We start from the raw sequence: 18,371 nt of genomic DNA on the forward strand, positions 1-18,371 counted from the left end.
TGTTACCACATAGACTGCCACTACACACTCCCTGTTGTTAGTCACTAACAGTCCTCATTAACGACTATTCACCCTCCCAGCCTGATTGTTAGCAACTCCTTTGTCTGTCCAACTGTCCTTCTCTCTCTTTGGGCTCTATCCTATCGTTTACTCCCTACCCGACCCACCTCCCTATTTTCTCCATATAAACTGACATTTTCCCAGCCACCATCAGTTCTGAGGAAGGGTCACCAGACACAAAACGTTAACTGTTTTCTCCTCCACAGATGCTGCCAGACCTGCTGAGCTTTTCCAGCAACTCTGTTTTTGACCTGAAACATTAACTTGGTTTTTCTCACAACTGTTGAGTATTTCTAGCATGTTCTGTCCTTATTTCAGCATCTGCAGCATTTTGCTCGTGTTCGAGTTACCAAATCCTGCATCGCACTTGCATATTTTCCAAAAATGCCTGTCCCTCTTTTAAAATACTTTTTAAAAACTTGGAAGAACAGAGCTGATAAAGCGCTCATGCCAAGTGATCGGGTGTAGGATCAAAGTGTTCCAAGAAGGTGGTGAACAATTCTGGCCTTAATGTGATGAAGACTCCCTTCTGTGACCCTTCACCTACAATTCTGGTTCCCCAAAGTTGTCACTAACTCTGCACTTCCTCCTGCAGGACAAAGAGACCCAGTTCACCCAGAAAAGGGCACATAGGATGGGATACTCCTCACAGCCATTGAAGAGGCAGTGATGGAGTTTGCTCGTTGGTGAAGAGGGCCTGTGCACGGTGGCAAGCAGTAAGAGTGGGCCAGAGGAGAAACAATGGCCGAGTGGTATTAGCATAATCCAGAGACCCAGATAATATTCTGAGGACCCAGGTTCAAACCATGCCATGGCAGATGGTGGAATTCAAATTATGGGTCCAATGATGATCAATTGTCAATTGTTGGAAAAATCCATCTCGTTCACTATCTTTTAGCGAAGGATTGCCATCCTTATCTGATTTGGTCTCCAGACCCACAGCAATATGGTTGGCTCTTAACTGCCCTCTGGGATGGGCATTAAATGCTAGCTTGTCCAGCAACACCCTCACCCCACAAAATGAATAGAAAATGAAGAGAGCAGTGAGGAAGAAGGGTGAACCATTATGCTGGTACCACCATGAAATCTGAAGCCCACAAACTGTGCGATTCTGATTCGCATTCTTCACACATGGGTCATCACACCTTATCCTTGAGGGAACATCAGCATCAGTGAACTGCCTTAAAAACTTGAGCTTCATGGTGGCTTCCTGATCAGTGATCCCAAAGCATCAGAACAGGATAATGAGGTGACTTCCGCAAGAGTGGTGAAATCTCCCTTCATTACAAGGCAGATATAAGTAAATTGACCTTTTATTTGTAAGGGAGCACTTTAAAAGGTGAACCACATTCACCATACCCTACCCCCATTATCATTCCAAACTTCCAATTAAAATATGCAGGAAGAAAGCACCCGAGAGCTCTTTATACAAGAGAATTTTAATGAAGAAAGCACTCAGTCCTTACCTAGGAAAGCAGAAATACTCAACATGATCCCAAACACACATCGCTCAGGTGGAGTTGTGCCAGTGTCACTGTGAGGGATAAACATAAAACTGGGTAAGAACTGGGCTCCAACTGGAACTGCCACTAGACAGAGAGAGACAGACACAAAGATGACATACCGTCTGTTTGATGCAATGACTTAGTGCATCACCAAGCAGGAATCATCACTTCAAATGCATCATATAGGGACTAACAATGTAAGGCAACAGCATGTGGTCCAGACAAACTAACAGAACCAGAAATAACTGGCAAGTCACAGGAGGTTTACACCATGGAAACTGGCCCTTTGCCCCAACGTGTCCCTGCCTCCTAGTTTTCACAATTAATCTAGCCCCATTTGCCTGCATTCGGTCCACACCCACACCCCACCTATCCCATCCATGTACCTGTCCAAACATTTCTTAAGTGACAAAATTGTACTCACTTTCACCACTACCTCTTGCAGCCTGTTTCAGACACTCACTGCTCTCTGTGTGGAGGGAAATGCCTCTCCAGACCCCTTTGTATCTCTCCCCTCTCACTGTAACCCTATGCCCTCTAGTTTTTACACTCCCCTGCCATGGGGAAAAGCTGTTAGCGACTTACCTTATCTATACTTCTCATGATTTTATAGGCCTCTATAAAGGTCACCCCTCAGCTTCCTACGCTCCAGCAAACAGAAGTTCCAGCCTGTAAAGGCCCTCCGCATAACTCAAAACTTTTGACACTCATTAATAGTCTGGTCTGATGAAACATTTTTGACCTAAAACATTAACTCACTTTTTGCAGGAGCTTGCTGAGTACTCCCAGCTTGATTTGTGTTTCAGATTTCCAGCAGCTGCCAACTTTTATTTCTGTTGCCATTAACAGTCTGTCTGTTTGTACAGTGTAAAATGATTGAGCCCAAGACCCCAGATGTTATAACAGCTCTCCCCAGTAACCAGTGATCTAATGTGCATTACAATGAAGAGTTTACACAGGGCAGTTAGAGAATACTGCTGTGCCACAAGACAAAGAGTCTGATCAATCTACATCATTGTAAGCTGGAAGATAGAACTTGAGCGTACCGATAAGTTTTTATTAGCCACATGCCTCATGATTATTTTAAGCACTGCCAGATTTTGAAGTTTCACATCCTGTTAGATCCAGGTGGCGTGGAGTTTGAAGCTCAGAGGCTGGCACTGTGGTGTTTCAAACTAGTTCAGTCTCACTGCTCTCAGTAACAATGATGGGTTCAACGGTGTCTCCACCACCCCATTCAGTGGCCAGCAATTTTCTCTACTCGGTTCAAACCCACCGCTCCCAAGGCTTCTATACACTTTGTTTGTTTTAAACGGGTTTCTCAACATTTAATGCTCCCTCAAAGATTCGTGGGTAGACAGCAAATCTCCAAGTTCCTGTATGCCTTTTAAAACTGTATTATTCCACTTATACTGTTTATCCACATCTTTCGAGATCAAATTATTTCACTTCCTAGATATTGCGTTAAACTACATCCACCACATGTCTGCCCATTTCACTTAGGTGTGTCTACATCCCCCTGAACTCTGTTACTACCCACCTCACTATTTAGAACATTTCCAGAGTTTTGTGCCATGTGTAAGCTCTGCGATTAAGAAGTTTATACAGGCCTTTGATCGATATCAAAAACAGCACAGCAGTGCCCTGACTGCTAATCCCTGGGAATCATCATTCTGCACCATCTTCCAGCCTGAAACAGCCTTTCACCGTGGCTCTCTGCTTTCTACACCTGAGCCAATTTCGCAAATACTAGTGAAGCTGCTGCCCCTTTAACTTTGGTCACTGCTCTTATTATGCAGCATTTTGTTGCATGTTCCTTCAAAATCCATGCAGAGAAAGTCATCATTCAATCCTTCCTGTTTCAAAGAACTCAAAGTCGGCAAGCTACTTGCATGACCGACTGCACACTGCCACAGTCAAATCTAGCACAGCAACCGGTGACGTTTACAGTTCCAAATAATAAATAAAATTCAATATATAAAAGGCGGAATTGAAAGCTAGTTTCAGTAATGATCATCATGAACTATCGTGTGTTTTACAAAACAATCTTATTCAAATATGCTCTTTAGGAGAAGAAATCTGCCTTTTACTTTATTACAGAAACACAGACGAGGCCCTTCAGCCCATTGAGTAGGACTCACTAGCAAGGCTGGTATTTATTGCCCATCCCCGGTATCCCTTGAACTGACTGTCCCCTGGAGGCACCTAGAAAGCTAATTAAGAGCCAGCTATATTGCTGAGGGTCTGGAGTCTGACAGACCTGTCCAGGGCATGACAGACGTTTCCCTCCCTAAAGGTCAAGAATGAACCAAATGCTTTTCTCCACGCCCCGTCCCCCCCCACAACAAACAAACAAACAAACAAACAAACAAACAAACAAACAAACAAACAAACAAACAAACAAACTACTATAGTTACAAAGTAACCATTAGGCTAGCTTCTAATTCCAAATGTTAAATTAAATTCACAGTTCACCATCTGCTGTGGAGAATTTGAGAGTACACCCGCAGAAAATTAGCCATACTGTCTGGACTATTCATTCAGTGGCATTACCACAAACTCCTCTTAATTGTTACCAGAAATGCCTGGCCTTTATGGTGGTTGACTTTAACTCTCCACTTAAACAGCCCAGCAAACCACTCAGGGTTTTTGAAATTAATTCACGGGACCAGCCTTTATCGCGTGCCCTTAGTCGCCCTTGAAAAAGTGGTGGTGATCTGCCTTCTTGAATCACTGCCGGGTGGTCCACAGTGCCATTACGGAGAGAATTCCAGGATTTTGACCCAGTGACTGCGAAGGTACGGCGATATATTTCTAAGTCGGGATGCGGAGTTGCTCGGAGTTGAACTTGCAGGTCGTGGTATTCCATTACATCTGCTGCCCTGACCTTCTAGATGGAAGAGGTTGTGGGTTTGGGAAGTGCTGAGGATCTTTGGTCAATTTCTGCAGTGCATCTTGTAAATAGTGCAGGCTACTGCTGCTGCTGCTAAACGTTGTTGGTGGAGGCAGTGGGATGTTTGTGGATGTCGTCCCAATCAAGCGGCTGCTTTGTCCTGGATGGTGTCAAACTTCTTGAGTGTTGTTGGGGCTGCACCCATCCAGGCAAGTGGGGGGTATTCCCTCACATTCCTGACTTGTGCCTTGTAGATGGTGGACAGTCAGGAGGTGAGTTACTTGCTGCAGTATTCCCAGCTTCTGGCCTGCTCTTGTAGCCAGTGTTTATGTGGGGACTCCAGTCGAGTTTCTGGACAACAATAACTCCCAGAACATTGGCAGCGATAGAGTCAGTAATGATAGTACCATTGACTGTCAAAGGGAATGACTAGATTCCTTCCTGGTGGAGGTGGTTCTTGTTTGGCATTTGTGCGGCACAATTTCCATTACGGAATGGAAACAGACTCTCCGGTCGAACTCACCCCTGCCAACCAAGTTTCCTAAACCAAACTAGTTCCATTTGTCTACATTTGCCCCAAATCCCTCTAAACCTTTCCTATCCACGTACTTGTCTGAATATCTTTTAAATGTAATTCTACTCGCCTCAGCCATTTCCTCTGGCAGCTCGTTCTGTTTACGCACCGCCCTCTGTGTGAAAATGTTGCCCCTCAGGTCACTTTTTAAATCCTCCCCTCTCATCTTAAGCCTATGCCCTCTCATTTTGGACCCCCCTACAGTGGGAGAAAGGCCTTGGCGATTCACATAATCAATGTCTCTTATGATTTTATAAACGTCTATAAAGGGATGCTCTAGGGACAGTCCCAGGATACCCAGTCTCTCCTTAAAACTCAAACCCTCCAGTCTCAGTTACATCTTTGTAACTCTTTTCTGCTCCCTTTCCAGTTTAATAACATCCCTCCCATAGCAGGGAGACCAGAATTATACACAGTAATGTAAAAGTGGCCACATCGATGTCTTACAGCATGCAGCACAGAAACAGGCTCTTTGGTTCAACCAGTCCACACCAGCCATATCCCACCTGTCTGCAGTTGGCCCATATCCATCCAGACGTCTCTTAAACATTGTTTCTGCACCTGCATCTACCACTTCTTCCGGAAGTTCATTCTATTCTCAGCACAACTTGACATCTCAACTCCTGTACTCAGTGCTCTGGCCAATGAAGGATAGAGCGCCAAATGCTTCTTCACCACCCTGTCTACCCGTCACACCGCTTTCAAGGAACTATGTGCCCATTCGGCACACTCCCCAGGGCCCTATCTTTAAACATACAAGTCCAGCCCTGGTTTGCCTTCCCAAAAGTCAACATCTTGCATTTTTCTGAATTAAACTCCATCTGCCATTCCTCAGCCCACTGGCCCGGCTGATCACAATCTCATTGGGATTACTTCTTCACTGTCCACTATACCTGCAAACTTGCTAACCACGTCTCCTATATTCTCAACCAATTAGTTGATGTAAATGACAAACAACAGTGTACCCAAACATGGCTGCTGTTCAGATCCTGGTGCATTTGAGATGGGCTGCTTCAGTATGAGAAGTTATGAATGACCGTAAACATTCTGGCCTTATGATGGAAGGAAGCTCATAGATGAATGCAGCTGAAGATAGTTGGGCCTAGGACATTACCCTGAGGAACTCCTGCAGAGATGTCCTGGGGTTGAGCTCAGAACCACCTTCCTATGTGCCAGGAATGATTCTAACCAGTGGACAGCTTTCTCCCAATTCCCAATAACGCGGGTTTTACTACAGCTCCTTGACGTACCCATTTAAAACGTGACCTTAACTGCAAGGTAGTCGCTCTCACCGCAGCTCTGTTGCAACCCAACGTGATAGAAACCTCTAAAAGCAGTGAAACCAGATGGACAGCCCAGCATTAACCCCAAGCACTGCTAACAATGACAAACCCAGCATTGTCAACCCTGCAAGGTCCTCCTTATTACCATCTGGGGGCTGGTAGCAAAACTGATTGTCTCACAGACTAGTCAGGCATGATACAGGCATCATACCTTACAGGCAATGTCCCAGACACCACCATCACCATCCCTGGATATAGCCTGTCCCAGCAGAAGTGGCAACACCATGGGATACAGTTGGGAGGGAGTTGCTCTAGCAGTCCTCAGCTTTGTCTCCAGACTCCAAGAAGTCTCATAGCATCAGGTCAAGGAAACCTCCTGGTGGTTACCTGCCAGCTCAACGCACCCCCCCCCCCCTCCAGCTGATGAATTAATACTCTTCCATGTTGAAAACCACTTGGCAAACACATTGAAGATGGCAAGAACCGAGAACATATTCTGAGTGGGGGCTTTACAATGCGTCAACTACAGCGACTCAACAGTACCACAACTGAGCTAGTCGAGTCCTGAAGGACCCAGCTGCTAGACTGGGTCTGTGTCCGGTAGTGAAGGAACCAAAAGGAGGGAGAAATCATATTTGACCCCATCCTTACCAATCTAACAGCTGCAGGGGCATCTGTCTCCGACAGTAACAGTAAACATGACCATCACACAATCCTTGCAGGGAATGGTCCTGTTCTTCTCTTTAAGGAAACCCCACATTGCACCACACAACACATAATCTCTATGTTAAATGGGAGGGATTTTAAACAGATCTACCAACTCAAAACAAGCATCCATGAGGAGTGCTGTGGGCCATCAACAGTAGCAGAACTGTACTCCAGCACAATCTGTAACTTCGTGGCATGGCATATCAACTATTCAACCATTACCATGAAGCCAGGGGATTAACCTTGGTTCAACGGAGAGTTGGCGGGGGGGGGGGGGCATGCCAGGAGTGGCACCAGACATACCTGAAGAATAAAAGAAGTCAACCTGGTGAAGCTACCAAACAGGACTGCTTGCACAAAGGCATAAGCAAGGGCTAGACAGGGCTAAGAGACCCTGTTTAATTCACTGTGGGGAAACCCGTAAACTAAAATAATCAAATAACCCCTAAACGAAGAAGTTAACACAATTCCACTTCAGTCAGCTTTTTCTTTACCTCAAATCATTACCAACACCAACTTAATAGGACTTAAAAGGTAAGTGATAATTCAAATAAGAACTTAAATTTGACTTTTAGTTGATACAGCAAAGATACTTTACGCATTATGTATTATACATTAAGTATTATGCAGCCACATGGTTCTACAATGTTCTATTCACACAGCGACAGTGGGGAGAGCTATCTGCTAACAGATTGCGCCAAGTCTGTCGGATACATTTATCACTCATGAGGTCCTGTTTCTCAAGGGAAAGTAGGAATGAGGAATAAATGCTGGAGCAGCCAGTGCTGCCCACATCACAAGCATGAATTAAAACACATCTACAAACCCTCCCTTTCTGGGATCACAACAGCTGGGATGTGATCACTCTCCAAAATCCCCTTCCAAGCAAGCAGCTAACCAAACACCCAGTGCGTAGTCAGTCCACTTCAGATAAAAGACCAGCTCTTTAGCATCTCCAAGCAATTCACACAGCTTTGAGCTTTAGATCTTCTAGGGCTGCTTGTACAGCACCTGCCCGAAGTCCTGCAATGTAAACTGAACGCCTGCCTTTAGTTTTATGTCTACCAGACACACAGCTTTTTATATGTTAACTTCTCACTTGTCTCTATGATTCCTGGTCAAGGGACTCCAGGTCACACGACTGGTATTTCTTATTACCCAATACAATTACAATTTAGACCCATAGATAACAAAGTGTCCGGCTGGATGAACACAGCAGGCCAAGCAGCATCCTAGGAGCACAAAAGCCGACGTTTCGGGCCTAGACACTTCATCAGAAAAGGGGGATGGGGAGTCCTGAAATAAATAGGGAGGGAGGGAGGGAGGGAGAAGCAGACCGAAGATGGGCAGAGGAGAAGGGCGGTGGAGAGGACAGTATAGGTGGGGAGGTAGGGAGGGGATAGGTCAGTCTGGGGAGGACGGACAGGTCAAGGGGGTGGGATGAGGTTAGGACGTAGGAAAATGGAGATGCAGCCTGGGGTGGGAGGAGTGGATAGGAGAGAGGAAGAACAAGTTAGGGAGGTGGGGATGAGCTGGGCTGGTTTTGGGATGCAGTGGGGGGGTAGATTTTGAAGCTTGTGAAATCCACATTGATACCATTGGGCTGCAGAGTTCCCAAGCGGAATATGAGTTGCTGTTCCTGCAACCTTCGGGTGGCATCATTGTGGCACTGCAGGAGGCCCAGGATGGGCATGTCGTCTGAGGAATGGGAGGGGGAGTTAAAATGGTTCGTGACTGGGAGGTGCAGTTGTTTATTGCAAACCGAGCAGAGGTGTTCTGCAAAAGCGGTCCCCAAGCCTCCGCTTGGTTTCCCCAATGTAGAGGAAGCCACACCGGGTACAGCGGATGCAGTATACCACATTGGCAGATATGTAGGTGAACATCTGCTTGATGTGGGAAGTCACCTTGGGGCCTGGGATGGGGGTGAGGGAGGAGGTGTGGGGGCAAGTGTAGCACTTCCTGCAGTTGCAGGGGAAGGTGCCGGGTGTGGTGGGGTTGGAGGGCAGTGTGGAGCGGACAAGGGAGTCACAGAGAGAGTGGTCTCTCCGGAAAGCAGACAGGGGTGGGGATGGAAAAATGTCTTTGGTGGTGGGGTCGGATTGTAGATGGCAGAAGTGTCGGAGGATGATGCGTTGTATCCGGAGGCTGGTGGGGTAGTATGCGAGGACTAGGGGGATTCACTTTGGGCGGTTATTGTGGAGACAGAGTGTGAGGGGTGTGTTGTGGGAAATGCTGGAGACATGGTCGACAGTGTTCTCAACCACTGTGTGTGGGTGAGGGGGGTGGGGGTGGCGGGGAGTTGCGGTCCTTGAAGAACAAGGATATCTGGGATGTACAGGAGTGGAATGCCTCATCCTGGGAGCAGATGCAGTGGAGGGGAAGGAATTGGGAATAGGGGATGGAATTTTTGCAGGAAGGTGGGTGGGAAGAGGTGTATTCTAGGTAGCTATGGGGAATCGGTGGGCTGAAATGGACATCGGTTTCTAGGTGGTTGCCTGTGATGGAGGCAGAGGTCCAGGAAGGTGAGGGATGTGTCGGAGATGGTCCAGGTGAACTTAAGATTGGAGTGGAAGGTGTTGGCGAAGCGGATGAACTGTTCAAGCTCCTCGCGGCGCCGATACAGTCATCAATGTTACAGAGGAAGACATGGGGTTTAGGGCAATTGTAGGTGTGGAAGAGAGACTGTTCCACATAACCTACAAAGAGGCAGGCATAGCTTGGGCCCATGCGGGTACCCATGGCCACCCCCTTTGTCTACTGGAAGTGGGAGGAATCGAAAGAGAAGTTGTTGAGGGTGAGGACGAGTTCGGCTAGGCGGATGAGGGTGTCGATGGAGGGGGACTGGGCGGGCCTGCGGGACAGGAAGAAGCGGAGGGCCTTTAGGCCATCTGCATGAGGAATACAGGTGTATAGGGACTGGACGTCCATGGTCAAGATGAGGTGTTGGGGACCGGGGAATCCTGGAGAAGGTGGAGGGCGTGGGTGGTGTCACAGATGTAGGTAGGGAGCTCCTGGACCAAGGGGGAGAAAATGGAGTCCAGATAGGTGGAGATGCGTTCAGTGGGGCAGGTCAAGATAGGTGAAGATGAGTAGACACGAGTGGAGATGGGGACCATTTTGCAGAACACCTCCGCTCGGTTCGCAACAAACAACTGCACCTCCCAGTCGCAAACCATTTCCACTCCCCCTCCCATTCTTTAGATGACATGTCCATCATGGGCCTCATGCAGTGCCACAATGATGCTACCCGAAGGTTGCAAGAACAGTAACTCATATTCCGCCTGGGAACCCTGCAGCCTAATGGTATCAATGTGGATTTCACAAGCTTCGAAATCTCCCCTCCCCCCACTGCATCCCAAAACCAGCTCATCCCCACCTCCCTAACTTGTTCTTCCTCTCTCCTATCCACTCCTCCCACCTGAGGCCACACCTCCATTTCCTACCTACTAACCTCATCCCGCCCTCTTGACCTGACCGTCCTCCCCGGACTGACCTATCCCCTCCCTCCCTCCCCACCTACACTCACCTCTCCAGGCTCCATCCCCGCCCTTTTAACTTGTCTGTCTCCTCTCCACCTATCTTCTCCTCTATCCATCTTCAGTCCGCCTCCCCCCCCTCCCTATTTATTTCAGAACCCTTTCCCCATCCCCCTTTTCTGACAAAGAGTCTAGGCCCGAAACGTTGGCTTTTGTGCTCCTGAGATGCTGCTTGGCCTGCTGTGTTCATCCAGCCTCACATTTTATTATCTTGGAATTCTCCAGCATCTGCAGTTCCCATCATCTCGGATCACGATTTAGACCCATTACAGTTGACATAATGTCAAATTTCCCTTTCAAAAAAACTTCCCAAAAATAATTTTAAATAAATTATGAATCTTGCTCACTGCACTGCTTCAAAGCTGCTCATACACAAAATTTACCACAATCCCACAACCAACAGATCAGAACTAAGCTCTGTCACATGATGGACAATTAACTCACCGGAGGAGATCACTTCACAAATATCCCCATCCTCAATGACGGAGGAGCCGAGACGTCAGCGCAAAAGATGAGGCTGGAGCATCTGCAGCAACGTTCAGCCAGAAATGTCATCTGATCTCCCTCCAAAACTCCCCAACAGGACAGATGTCCAACTTAACAGATTTGATTGACCGTGCTCAGGAAGTGGCTAAAGGTGCTGGATAACGTAAGGGCTACGACAACACTAAAGTAATAGTCCCGTTCAAATACAGCTACAATGCTGGAATCTACTCATGGGATGTGGAGGTCACCAACTTTTGTTGACCATTACCTATTGGCCCCCGAACACAGCGTGGCTCATTCGGCCATTTCAGAGGACAGTTAAGATTCAACCACGGTGCTGTGGGCCTGAAGCAAATGGGTTTTTACATTAATAATAGATGTCATGGTCACCAGTACTGAGATTAGCTTTATAATGCAGATTTATTAACTAAAAATTTAAATCCCACAAGCTGCGGTGGTGGGTTTCAAATCAAAGTGCTAAAGTGCTCCTAAGATGCTGCTTGGCCTGCTGCGTTCATCCGGCTCCACACTTTGTTATCTCAGATTCTCCAGCATCTGCAGTCCCCATTATCACTACCTAAAGAATTAGCCTGGTCCCCCCGATTACGCCAGGTCCAGTGTCAAAGCCCACATGCCACTGTTTCTCTTTGATCCTACCCACAAAAACCAATCCAGTTATTGTCAGTCAAGTGACCATCAGTAAAAACGATGGAAGGTGTTGCTGAAAGTGCTAGCAAGCAATTACACAGCAATAACCTGCCATGTGATGCTCATTGTGGGTTCCATCAAGACCACTCGACTCCTGACAGCTTTGGTTCAAGCACAGGCAAAAAGGTCTGGACTCCAGAGGTCAGAATGACCACCTTCGATAAGGCCACTTTGCCAAGTACAGCATCAAGAAGCCCCAGCAAAACTGGAGTCAGTGGAAACCAGAGGGAGTACAGGCTGATGGTCGCATTCAGCACCAAGCGCAATGTCCTCATTTCAGTCATTTTCATCTTCAACTGCTTCAACGCATCACGGGGTCAGGAGCGGGGATGTTTGCCAATAAGTGCACAATGGTCAGCACCATTCACAATTCCTCAGATCCTAACAAAGTCCATGTCCAAATGCAGCAAGACCTGGACAACATCCAAGTTTGGGCTGCTAAGTGGCAAATGACATTCATGCCACACAAATGCCAAACAATAACCATCATTCTTTGACATTCAATGGCATTAGCGTCACTGAAGCTCCCAATATCAACATCCTGGGAGTTATCAGTGACCAGAAACCAAAGTGGACAGGCCAAACAAACACTGTGGCTACAACCGCAAATTCTGAGGCAAGCAATTCACCTCCCAACTCCCCAAACTCATCCACAAAGGCACAACTCAGGAGTGAGACAGAATACAACATCATGCACAAATCATCTTCCTGGTCAGCATCCTAGCTACCACCTTCAACATTCGCTGCTTCCACCACTGACACACAGCAGAGCAGTGTGTACCATCTAAAAGACTGCAATAACGCAACAAGGTTTCCCTGACAACACCAACAGATAAACACCTCCATCTGCAAGTTCCCCTAAAATAAGCCACTCCCAATTCTGAATTGGAAATTTAATCACCATTCCTTCAGCATCATTGGGGCAAAATCCTGGAACACCCTCCCTAACAGCATTGTGGGTCAAACTACACCACACGGACTACAGCAGTTCAAAGAAACTGCCCCATCACCAGCTTCTCAAAATGCAATAGGGGACAGGTAACAAATGTTGGTCTAGGCAGCGACGCCAACAGTTTTTTTTTGGTGAGACGCAGTAAAAACGCCAGACGTATAAATAACTCTTTTGATAGCCTACCGACAGTAAAAACACCCACGTGTGACCAAAGAACCAGAGCTCACTGGGGGCAATGCCTCTGTGAACAAGGTGAAGGGGAGGGTAAGGATCAAATCAAAATAGAATTGGAGGGAAAAATAAAGCATTCCACACCTCATGGTGTCCCCACTTCTCCTGAAGACATCGAGAGTATCGTTGGGCACTCCATGCTCATTCTCCAGGGAGACTCCAGCACAAACGTGACCAAAGAAAAGGAGCAGGCAGTCAGCCATTACGGCCCTCTCCACTGCCTGAGCCTGTCAATAGCCAGGCCCAGGGGCACAGCCACAAAAAGATCCCCTGAGCTGCCCTCTCCCCTCTGCGCCAGGTGCCCAAAGCTCAGGAGCGTGGGGCTGAAGTGCCACCAAAAACACATTCAGAAGATAACTGGAAAGGGAGTGCAAGTGCCCACCCAATACATACACGCTCCATGGGCTCCACAGCATCGCAAAACAAACAGTCGACGCCAACATTTTATGAAAGAATAGCTCATTATTCAACTATTGTTTTACCAACAATGTTTGATCCTAATCCACCTGGGCAAGAATCCACGTATTGTGTTGTACATTCTATGTAAGATGGATGAAGAATGATGAGCTCACACAGACACATGGAAATCAGAGAAAGAAGAAAGAGCAAGATTAAATCAGAGTGACAGAAAAAAAAACAAGTTACACAAACATGTGACAGACCGAACACCATGGAAAGGCAGCAAGATTTGTGGGATAGAAGAGAGACTTTTGACCTAAACACTTGCCGGACAAACAGGAAGGGAAGTGTTTAACAGTCTCCATTACTGTTTAGTTTCATTTTGCTTCCAATGTGGGGTAGACCAGTTAACCCTTTCCTCAGCTTTTGCTCTTTGTCCGTTTGTATGAGTCTGACCATGTCTTTGAAAAACATTCACTGTCATCAGACGAAAGAAAACAGATGAAATGATAAGGAACAATCCCACTGCTACAGGTGGCTTCACATTTGAGGCAATTCCAGGCTGTGTTCCGTGGTTACAGCTGAGCAGCTACAGTTGGTCCTTCTCCACGTTGAACAACACTTGGAGGAAGTATTGAGGATGGCAAAGACACAAAACGTACTCTGGGTGGGGGATTTCAATGTCCACCACCAAGAGTGGCTCAGCAGCGCTACAGATCGAGCGGGTCTGTGGCTAACGGACATAGCTGCCAGACTGGGTCTGCGGCAGGTGGTGACGGAACCAACAAACGGGAAAAACATACTTGACTATCTGCCAGCTGCATTTACATCTGTCCATGATGATATCAGTCAGGGTGATCATTGTGTAGTCCTTGCAGAAACAGAAGTCCCACCTTCATATCGAGAATACCGTCCTTCATGTTGTGTGGCACTATCACTGTGCAAAATGGGACACACTTCGGACGGGTCCAGCAACTCAACATGGGGTATCCGTGAGGCGCTGTGGGCCATCAACAGCAGCAGAACTGTACTCCAGCACAGTCTGTAACCTCCTGGCCCGGTATATCCCCCGCTCAACCATTACCATCAGGTCAGGGGATCAATGGAGAGTGCAGGGGGGGTGTGCCAGGAGCAGCACCAGGCATACCCGAAAGTGGGATGCCAACCTGTTGAAACTACCAAACAGGACTACTTGCACGCCAAACATTAAAAACAGTGAAAGCAGCAGGTGGTAGGCAGAGCTAAGCAACCCCACAACAAACAGATCAGATCTAAGCTCTGCAGACCTGTCACATCCGTTTGGGAATGGTGGTGGACAGTTAAACAACTCGCTGGAGGAGGCTCCACAAATATGCCCATCCTCAATGATGGCAGCACCCAGCACATTACTGCAAAAGAGAAGGCTGAAGCATTCACAGCAATCTTCAGCCAGAAATGCTGAGTGGATGCTCCATCCTGGCCTCCTACAGTGACCCCCAGCATGACAGCTACCAGTATCCAGCCAATTCAAATCCCTCCATGTGATATCAAGAAATGGTTGGAGACACTGGATACTGCAAAGGCTATGGGCCCTGACAACATTCCAGCAATAGCACTGAAGACTTGTGCTCCAGAACTTGTCGCTCCCCTAGCCAAGCTGTTTCAGTACAGTTACAACACTGGCATCCTCCCAACAATGTGGAAAATTGCCCAGGTATGTCCTGTGCATAAAAAGCAAGACAAATCCAACCCGGCCAATTACCGCCCCATCAGTCCCCTCTCGACCATCAGTAAAGTGATGGAAGGTGTCAGTAACAGCGATATCAAGCAGCACCTGCTCAGCAATAACCTGCTCAATGACGCCCAGTTTGGGTTCTGCCAGGGCCACTCAGCTCCTGACCTCATTGCAGCCTTGGTTCAAACATGGACAAAAGAACTCAATTCCAGAAGCAAGGTGAGAGTGACAGCCCTTGACATGAAGGCTGCATTTGACCGAGTGTGGAGTCAAGGAGCCCCAGCAAAACTGGAATTAACAGATATCAGGGACAGACTCTCTGCTGATTGGAGTAATACCTGGCACATAAGAAGATGGTCGTTGTTGTTGGACGTCAAATTATCTCAGCAGAAGTTCCTCAGGGCCTAGGCCCTCACCATCTTCAACCATTCCATCAATGACCTTCCCTCCATCATATGGTCAGATGGCACAATATTCCACACCATTCATGACTCCTCAGATACTGAAGCAGTCCATGTTCAAATGCAATAAGATCTGGACAATATCCAGGCTTGGGCTGACAACCCGCAAGTAACATTCATGCCACACAAGTGCCAGGCTACGACCATCACCAATAAAGAGACAGAGACATTCTAACCACCACACCTTCACATTCAATGATGTCACCATCACTGAATTCCCCCACCACCAATGTCCTGGGGGCTTACCAGTGACCATAAATGCAACTGGATTTGCCACATAAACCACCGGCTACAAGAGCAGGTCAGAGGCCAGGAATACTGTGGCAAGTAACTCACCTCCTGATTCCCCACCATCTACAAGGCATAAGGCAAGAGAGAGTGTGGTGGAATACTCCCCACTTGCCTGGATGGGTGCAGTTCCAACAACACTCAAGAAGCTGGACACCGTCCAGGACAAAGCAGCTGCTTGACTGGCACTATGTCCACAAGCATTAACCACCGATCCTCAGTAACAGCAGTGTGTACTATCGATAAAGATGCGCTGCAGAAATTCAAAGGTCCTCGGACAGCACCTTCCAAACCCAAGACCACTTCCACCTCGGAGGAAAAGGGCAGCAGATACGTGGGAACACCACCACTCTAACTTGGAAATATAATCGCTGTCCCTTCACTGTCAAAATCCTGGAACTCTCTCTCTAATAGTTTTGTCTGCAGATGGACGACAGCAGTTCAAGAAGGCGCCATCTTCAAGGGAGAGGCAATAAATGCTGGACAGCCAGCGATGCCCACATCCAACAAATGACTAAAAATCCTGAAGGTTTTAAATGAATGGCCTTTTGCTGTTCCACTATCTCTTCCTCACTGATGTTGCATGCATTATGGAGAGGCCCAAGACTTCATCCAAACATACTAGAAAAACACAAGTTCAGACTGCAGCTGTCCAGTCCCAACTCAAATCCCCCACAATCAACAAAGGATTACTCGGGAGAAACTGGGCCCGTTGCTTTTACTAAAGTCAAATCCTTTGGCAACAATGATTCAAACAGTTCCATTGCCACTGGAAAACTATGGTCCGAAATCGAATCAAATGCCCTGATTATTTCATTGGGCAACCTTATTTACTGGCGTTTTCAGCTGTCAGTTGATACAGGAACATCCAAGCAACAGCAACAAATATGCTTTATTAGCTAAATATGTTTTAGAATAGGCTTTAAAAAAAAAAGTAACGTCTCCAGGCACTCTAAACAGGAATATTATTAATTAAGGTTTCGCATCAAGTTGCGTAACATATCAGACCAGTGAAAAGTATCTCAAAAGGCAGAAAACAAGTTAGAAAGACAGAAGTTGGGGAAGAATTCCAGAGATGGAGGCCCATGAAGGCACGGCTAGCAATTGTGGAATGACTATAAAACGCAAATTGTTCAAGAGGCTAGTATTGCAGGAGTGCATATGTGGTAGGAACGAGGCCCAGCATTTCAACATTTGAAAACACTGATGACACTGTTTTTTTAAAAAAAAAACTGATATTTGAGGGAACAGGAGCTAATATAGTTTAGAGAGCTGGACTTGGTGTGAATTATAATGTGGACAGCAATGTCTAGAAGTGCTTTATTTTATCTGGATGCAGGTACAGAATAACCTCAGCCATAAAAAGCTCAAAGGCCGGGGATCTACAGCAGTTCTAGAAGGTTCAATGTCTGGGATGTGACCATGTGACTGAATGGCCTCTTCTGTATCACCTTCCTGAGGATGGCATGGGGGCTCACAGCACCAGGGACTGGGTTCGATTCCAGCCTTAGGTAACTGTGTGCAGTTTACGCGTTGTCCCTGTATCACAGTGAAAAGATGGTTAGGTGGATTGGCCATACTAAACAGTGTACTGGGATGGACAGGCTAAGTGGACTGACCATGGGAAATGCAGGTTTGAGGGCTAGGTCAAGGTGGGATGCTCTTTGTAGAGTTGGTGCAGACCCAACAGGCTAAATGGCTCTGTCTGTACTATAGGGATGCTACTCTACGAGGCAAAGTATTGGCTGGGGAATGCCGCAATAAAGACAGGGGAGACACTGGAAACTCTCAGCAATTAAACAGACTTCATGTTTCAGGTCAATGACCTTTGGCCAGATGCTCACTGACATGGGACGGTCATTAGACAGACAGGCAGGTTTAGTGTCTGTAGTGTGAACAGGAGGGAGCATGAGTAAAGATAAAACAAAAAGAACTTGAAGATCTGAAACAAAAATCAGAAATTGCTGGAGAAACTCCAGCTTGACTTGAAATGTTCACTCTGTTTTCTCTCCCTACAGGTCCTGTCGGACCTGCTGAGTTTCTCCAGCACCTGTTTGTGCAAGTGTGAACGAGAGAGTGTGCACAGCCTGGGACTGGCCTGCTCACACAAAGCACAGCTGGGGCTGCAGCGCGACATCGGTTTCACTGACCTGATGTAAGGCACCAAGGGGTCAACGTGCCGGAGCAGGGTGGCTGTAACGAAGGAGAAGATGAAGGCAGCCGCTGACCAGACGACCAGGGCAGCTGGAAAGAAGCTCATTCCCTGCTGGAACCACCACATGGCTGCTCGCCCTCAGGGGACAGACCTGTCACCTAGTTTCCAAAGCTCCAGTCACAGTCTGTAAGGATAAAGAGACAGACAGCCAGGCTGTCAGACCATCTAGTCAGAACAGCAACATAATACTGTGGGGGCTGGCTCCGTCTGTAGCAGCTTACTGTAGGCACAACACCAGTTTCACTTCCTCGTCTTTCCCACCCACACACACCCACAGGAAACAGATCTTCATCCTTCCAACGCTTTAGCCCTGTCAACTGCTTCACTCCGAAACCAGCAGCATCTCTCTCGTCACACC

At 47.3% G+C, this 18,371-nt stretch overlaps 1 protein-coding gene across 2 annotated transcripts in view; it reads right to left on the reverse strand.

Moving 5' to 3' along the window:
- dram2b (DNA-damage regulated autophagy modulator 2b) overlaps positions 1 to 18,371 on the reverse strand; it is an 89,141-nt gene that overhangs the window by 42,854 nt on the left and 27,916 nt on the right. Inside the window, exons 2-3 of one of the 2 annotated variants that reach the window (XM_048552850.2) lie at positions 17,949 to 18,137; positions 1,527 to 1,594 (exon numbers count right to left, since the gene is read on the reverse strand). In XM_048552850.2, coding sequence (XP_048408807.1) covers positions 1,527 to 1,594; positions 17,949 to 18,079 — 199 coding nt within the window. In that variant the 5' untranslated portion in view covers positions 18,080 to 18,137. Of the gene's footprint in view, positions 1 to 1,526; positions 1,595 to 17,948; positions 18,167 to 18,371 lie in introns of both variants that reach the window. The other variant, XM_048552852.2, reaches the window with a different exon arrangement.

The sequence above is a fragment of the Stegostoma tigrinum genome, chromosome 21 (genome assembly GCF_030684315.1).
Source record: "Stegostoma tigrinum isolate sSteTig4 chromosome 21, sSteTig4.hap1, whole genome shotgun sequence".
Lineage (NCBI taxonomy): Eukaryota > Metazoa > Chordata > Chondrichthyes > Orectolobiformes > Stegostomatidae > Stegostoma > Stegostoma tigrinum.